Raw genomic sequence first — 7,690 nt, 5'->3', positions numbered from 1 at the left:
ATACATTTGTACATTTGACCTTGAAGGATGACCTTGACATTTCACCACTCAAAATGTGCAGCTCAGTATGAGATACACCAAGTTGCTATCTTTAATATTGCAAATGTTATTCAATATTGCAAATTCCACAGATTGTCAGGCAGGGGGGGGGGGGGGGGGGGGGGATAAAAAGGAAAGAAAATACTTTATTTTTATGCAACAATTTTATTTTTTTTGTACATAAATGTTACAATGTACATTTTCTTTGCTGAAATTAACACAGATTGAAAATCCTTTCAAGTCAAAGTGTTCTTGATATAATTTGATATGATATATACCAAATATACTTCATATACTCTGTTCAAACATTTTACAATACCAGTGAAGACTGTACCGACAATTAAACATGAAAATATTCAAAGTTCTAAAGACACTTGCAATGACATGTAACAACAATCTATTGGCTGTGCCAAATTTAACATCAACACAGCGAGACATATCAAAAATATAGTTGTTCAATTTAAAAACAATTCCTGTAGCGCTATGAAGAATCTGCTCAAAGTTGCATTCTATCGGGACAGTAAAAAAAAAAAAAAAGGTACTAAAATTGATTAAGGAAAATATTTTTGCATCATGTAAATCTATCAACAAAATGGCAAAGTACCCAGGACATGATACAATGATATCTGAAGGTGGAAGAAGCACTGATGGGTGACACTGTGGGTCACAAAACAGCATCATATTTCAATAAACATGAGCCACAAAGTGCAAAAATAGGCCTTATGCCATAAAGGGCCAACGTACCTCAAGATCAGCCGGCACATTCATATTATCTGGTAAAACAATACCTTGTCCGATTATGAGGCAAATAAACCATGCTTGACATAATAGCAGACAGGGTAGCTCCTGACGCAACTATGCCTCTGCACAGGATTTCTGGAGCTACGCAGACAACTTGTGGCATAAGACCCATTTTCTAATATATACATATAATCCAACACATGTCTAACTGAACATTAACATCAAGTGTTATGAAAATGAAAATCCACATGTGAATAGGTAGCAAATTAGCAATTATGATATGCACTAAATTTAACACCTCTGGTTGATGTAACTCAATTATTATAAATGGCTGGTGATATATAAATTAAAACGCTGATTATTTCATTAAATTTATCAAATTAAATGCGAGCAAATAAAATTAAAATAACTGAAAGTGGTAAAAAACCTTTTTCACAAGGTAATCCATAAACATCAAATTATTAAACAAACTTAAGTTATCAAGCAAATGTGTTAATACTGAAATAATTTCAATACCATTAGAACAGAAAAGAAATTAATATGTCCCAGAGAACAAAAAAACAGCAACAACATAAAACGAACACTTGATTTTGCAGTCGTGGGAAACTTGACATTTTATCTTTTTTTTTTTTATAATCATTATTCTTAAATTCTTGTTTTTATTTAAAAAATCAATCTATAATGCATTGCAATTAAAAGTGAAGAAATAAATTTCTACTAACAATGGGAATTAATCCTCATAACAATAACCGATTGTCAAACCCACTAAAAAGGTCACACAATTTATCAGCAACTGCCCGGAAAAAACACTTACCTTAATTGAGCCGCACTCTGTGAAAAGGGTGTTTAATGCATGTGCATAGTGTCTTGCCAGATTAGCCTGTGCAGTCTGCACAGGCTAATCTAGGACGACATTTTACACACATGCATTAAAACCCCTTTTTCACAGAGCACGGCCCTTTTTTGCTGCATGTTTTTTGCAAGACAGAACTATTTTTCCGTTCCATAAAATTGCACTTTAAAATACAGGTGAATGAAGAAATATAAATAAACAAGGGCTGTTTGTAAAACATGCATGCCCCCCATATGGGCTGTCAGTATTATTGGCAGCCATTGTGTGAATACGTTTTTTGTCATTGTGACCTTGACCTTTGACCTAGTCACCTGAAAATCAATAGGGGTCATCTGCCAGTCATGATCAATGCACCTATTAAGTTTCATGATTGTAGGCCTAATTATTCTTGAGTTATCATCAGGAAACCATTTTACTGTTGCGAGTCACTGTGACCTTGACCTTTGACCTAGTGACCTGAAAATTAATAGGGGTCATCTGCCAGTCATGATCAATGTACCTATGAAGTTTCATGATCCTAGGTGTAAGCATTCTTGAGTTATAATCCGGAAACCATTTTACTATTTCGAGTCACTGTGACCTTGACCTTTGACCTAGTGACCTGAAAATCAATAGCGGTCATCTGCCAGTCATGATCAATGTACCTATGAAGTTTCATGATCCTAGGCCTAAGCGTTCATGAGTTATCATCCGGAAACCATCTGGTGGATGGACCGACCGACCGACATGTGCAAAACAATATACCCCCTCTTCTTCGAAGGGGGGCATACACATATTTATGACTTATATTTACATTCTAGATTGAATGAGTTGATTTTAATTAAATGAACCGTGTAACCAGAATTTCTGATTTGTGTAGTTCTATTACTGTCAATATTGCTTATTTTCATACAAGGGTATGTTATTTGTGATATATTAGGTATTTTCTAAATGCATTTGACATTAAAAACACATACATGGTAAGTCCATATTGGATTGGAAGCAGGTCCATCAGAGCAGTATCTTAAAGACAGCATTTTTATACAGCATAAAATATCTGGTATAATTAATATACCGGTATATATATATCTCATCATCAAAAAAAGTATTGTTGTTTTGTGCTAATATTTCTCATATAAAATTATTTCATAAAGTTAGAATATTTACAGAATACATGTATTCACCTTAGTGAATGTATGCTTGAATGTGAAACAAACCAGCCTTAACAAATTGCAAGAAAGTTTTGTTCTCAGCATAAACAAGCAACAAGAATCTTGTGATAATTTTTTTCGGGAATATTCATTTCGGCCATATTCATTTCAAAATCTAATCTATCACACTTGGGGCACATATCACAAACTTCAGAAAATATATAACTGAACATTTCAAATTTTCAGCCCCTTTAGTAACCCAGTAATTGCCATTGTACTTTTTTTGTATATGAGCTGCATAATGTAAACAGACTTTCTGCCATATGCTGCCAGCGTAGCTCCAGACTTGACTGCCCAAACGCACAGTCTGGCCTGGGGCAGCCCTGTCTGATATCAAGTTTCACAAGGTCTTGTGGCTGTATTTGCAACATTACCACTCCTCATAAAAGTATAGGAATGCAGAGGCATGTCTGGGGCTACTATGTTTGGAAATGCATTAAGAAACATTTTTGCACAACGCGGGTCATATTAAGTTTTACACATCAAAATAAGAATAAAGATTATATCTGCAAACCTATGGAGCTAAATTCGTTTTTGGTTTGATTTCTATAACAAATTTTACAAATTAGAATAACTTAAATTACAATCAGCACTTAGATTCATTTAAACATTTACTTAGATTTTTTTATATTTTACATTAAGTGAATATCACAAAATTATAAAACACCCATATACTGGAACAATGTATGTGCATGTTTATCTTGTTCTTCATGAACACAATTGAAATCTTCAGCCATTGTATGCAAGCAAATTAATGTAGACAACATTATTAATAATTGATCAATATTATATTCAGCATTCAAATTACAGATGTTAATAAAGTGGAAGAATATTAATAAGTTATTCTTATGTTTCCAGCTAAAATTGAAGTAAGTACCCCTAATTAGTTACCAATATAAGTAAAGTTATCAATATATTTCTAACACATTTAGACAATAAATAAAGGCAAAATAAATACATACACTCTGATATGCCATTGCAAAAAAGGAAACAAAGCATCGGTCATTATTTAAAACCTGATCTAAAAGCTGGTAAGCATAAAATACAAAATAAAACGTCTAACCAGAATATACCTTAGAATACTGCAGAATGCAATGCATACCAACTGGGCGGTGATAATACGTAATGAATACATTTGAGCAAATGAGGACAAGCAATTAGTTGAGTTGGTTCTCGGCAAAACTTGGCTTAATGCATTGTGCGTGTCCCGGATTACTCTAAGCAGTCTGTACAGGCTAAATAGGAAAGACTGTTTCTGCATGGACTGGATTTTAGTTTAAGTAGAAAGTGTACCCTCTGATAGGCCTACGCTGACTGCACAGGCTAATCTACGACGATGTTTACGCACACATTAAGCTTGCATTTTCCAGAGTGCTAGTCATTTAATATCTTGTTTTTTCCTTCAAAACAATGGTCTTCATATGGGCTCTCCTTATCCTCTGCTTATCCACACATCACAATATTCTTCTAAACTGATGGTTTACAACCTCACTACAAATAATGAAACGGAAAGAAAATTTAAATAACAGATTTACGAACCAAAATTGGATAACTCAGAAGAAAATAAATCGTTAAACGCTAAAACTAAGCAAATATTCTAAAAAATTGATACCCCAAAGCTATGTTTAGTTCTTTATTAGTGACATATAGTTCTGTTTATATGATGAAAGTTTTCTAACAATATTGTTTGTTAGTGTTTCATTATTGTTAGATTCTGTTTTCCAGGATTATGATCAGTCAGTAATTTCTTTGTTGAGTGACGGGCAATTTTCTGCTTTATACTGCATACAACTTGAATCAATTCCATCTTTTATATGTAAATAACAATTTGTTTTCAGACAATTAAAAAGCAAAACAAAGAAGAAAAGAGAAAATAATTGGTGGAATAGTGGAACATAATCCTAATCTTATGACTTAATTATATAAATGACTGCAAAATGAGAATCTACTGTTGGTACAATATACAAATATCTTAATCTTCAATTTTATGTGATAGCTTCACAATCGATTGAAGGCAAGTTTACTTCTGTGTTCAATTTTCTATTGTATGTTTTTCATTATGCTCTTATCTTATGCAATTACTTAAACAGATTCAGTAAGAGCTAGAGTACTAATACACGGTTTTCAAAGTAAATACTAAAATCCAAACAGTTTTATACTACATTCTGTAACCATGAAGAGGTTCTAAATTTTCCTACATAGGCACTGGTCAGATCATAAGCTGGTCCGATGTTACAATGGGTCGCGACAATTACAGTCAAACATATATACAATTCTGATGAAAACCACATAATTCATGTTGCAAACGTTCTACCTATTTAAGTAAGATAATTGTGTCACAGCTACAAACAACCATAATACAGTCATTTTAAGAATGTAATAAAAGCGAAAAAACAAAAATCAAACAAGGAATCCATGATGCATGTTTTGGAAAGCGGAACAGAACATACGAAGCTTCACTGATCCAACATACATTATGAATTACAAACGCTGCATAACTTCCATAACAAAGTTAACATTTCCCTGTCTACAGTATTAAATATTTCAAATACAACAACACAATGTTTAATATTGTTACAATTTTCAAGGAACACTTTTTTACCAAAATTCATTAATTTATAACACTATATACAAACGATTTGTGTAATGGTTGATAAATCTACAGCATCTATTATCATTGCGGAATAAATGAGCACACATTATAAAAATATTTCCATTTAACAATGTATAAACAAAGCAGATGCTCTCACACGTAACGGTTGCCTTCCAAAATCAAATCAGACTCTTCAAACACTATTCTATGGCAGTTGAATAATACACTGAAACACGTTATATCTCCGTCGGTTAGCAACCGTAATAGCTGAGAACATACCATGGGATTGAAATAAATGAGATATTTCCTGACTACATGTGGACACAAAAGTTACCTCCCCTTGGAGAGCACTTTGAAGAGAAATACATGAGCAAAGTTCACGATGATTGAAATACATCTACAATACGATGGTTGCGTGTGTGTCACAGTGCGCAAACATCGGCTTCACAATTAAAACACAAGTCTGCGGCATTTGTGGAACGTTGTCTAATAGGGAAACAAACCCCATTGTAACCCCCCTATAGTTCTGATAAGTCCGTCACACACGATGGACATTCAAATCTGACAATCAAAAACACACGCGTAACACAATCAGTTCTCCACGTCGGACTCAGAGTCAGATGAAGACAGAGTATCGTTGAGTTCGGATGGATTCGGCTGGTAGACTAGCACATGTTTGGGGCTCCATGTTTTCGGTATAGCTGGTTTGGTGATTCCGTTGCGTGCGGGCCGCTGATTCTGTAGGTGCTTGGAGAGTGTCTGGAACTCCTTCATGTCATCCTCCGTTATCACGTACGTCTCCTCGTCTGCCTCGTTCCAGCCCATCTCCCTTAGCAACCTAAAAAAACACACACATGCATGAGCCCTGTGATGGTGTCACAATCGGTCTAGGGGTCTCACCATGGCAACACATGAGCCTCGCTCTGAGAAAACAGGAACTAATTCAGGGGCAACTAGTGTCGTCCTAGAAAAGCCTGTGCAGTCCGCCTTGGCTAATCACGGACGACACTTTCTGCCTTAACTAGTTTTCGCGTAGATGAGACTTCTTTTTAAACAAGGGCTGTTTGTAAAACATGCATGCCCCCCATATGGGCTCTCCGTTGTAGTGACAGCCATTGTGTGAATATGTTTTTTGTCACTGTATGTCAATGACCTGTGAAATGTATCCAATTAATAGTTCAACAAGGGACAAAATTGTCACAAAACCAGGTTTTCATTGTGAAAAAAAAATCTGATAAAGGGAGAAAACTCAAACTGAACTTTTGAAATGACCAAACAAAATTAACCCCCTTTGTAAGTTTTTTTTAAAAAAAAAATCTATTCTTAGTCGTGGCGACCTTGACATTGGAGATATTGACGTGATTCTTTTGTGGGACACACCGTCCCATGATGGTGAACAAATGTGCCAAATGATTTTAAAATCTCACAATGAATGACATAGTTATGGCCAGGACAAGCTCATTTATGGCCATTTTTGACCTTTGAACTCAAAGTGTGACCTTGACCTTGGAGATATCGACGTAATTATTTCGCGCGACACACCGTCCAATGATGGTGAACAAATGTGCCAAATGATTTTAAAATCTGACGATGAACGACATAGTTATGGCTCGGACAAGCTCATTTATGGCCATTTTTGACCTTTGAACTCAAAGTGTGACCTTGACCTTGGAGATATCGACGTAATTATTTCGCGTGACACACCGTCCAATGATGGTGAACAAATGTGCCAAATGATTTTAAAATCTGACAATGAACGACATAGTTATGGCCCGGACAAGCTTATTCCGCCAGCCCGCCAGCCAGCCAGCCAGCCAGCCCGCCCGCATTCGCCAATCTAATAACCAGTTTTTTCCTTCGGAAAACCTGGTTAAACACCAATCAGGACCTATACTAATCAATTATATCCATTATATGATTGAGTCTTTGATTTTTTGGATTCCTTTCACACATTTTTGACTTATTTAACAATATGTGAAACGTTCACACAATTTGTAATGTTTTATTTATTAATGATAATGAAACATGTTATTTATAGCAGTTAACTCTCCTAGTCAATGACCACCATAGATAGCAATGCAATCTGATTAAAAATAGCCAAGGCTAGTGTTGTGTATTGGGCAAATGTATATAAGTGCAACTTGACCACATGACCAGTTTCATGTGTTTACCACACACAGAAGTCAGTTATGTAATAGACCATTAATTCCACTCCCAACTTTGGCCACTTGCCAAGATACTGACCAGTATCAGATGGGGTTGTGAAACTGTGTA

The 7,690-nt window shown here is 35.2% G+C and overlaps 1 protein-coding gene across 2 annotated transcripts in view; it reads right to left on the bottom strand.

Annotated features, from left to right (window-relative positions):
- Window positions 1-4,442: 4,442 nt before the first annotated feature.
- The window catches only part of LOC127862392 (vasculin-like), a 52,917-nt gene continuing 49,669 nt past the window's right edge, over window positions 4,443-7,690 (bottom strand). For both annotated transcript variants that reach the window (XM_052401480.1, XM_052401478.1), the window contains one exon: window positions 4,443-6,254. In XM_052401480.1, coding sequence (XP_052257440.1) covers window positions 6,008-6,254 — 247 coding nt within the window. In that variant the 3' untranslated portion in view covers window positions 4,443-6,007. The remainder of the gene's footprint in view (window positions 6,255-7,690) is intronic.

Source organism: Dreissena polymorpha, chromosome 16 (assembly GCF_020536995.1).
Source record: "Dreissena polymorpha isolate Duluth1 chromosome 16, UMN_Dpol_1.0, whole genome shotgun sequence".
Taxonomy (NCBI): Eukaryota; Metazoa; Mollusca; class Bivalvia; order Myida; family Dreissenidae; genus Dreissena; species Dreissena polymorpha.
Note: the sequence above shows the minus strand (reverse complement) of the source record. Positions and strands in the feature narration are given on the sequence as shown.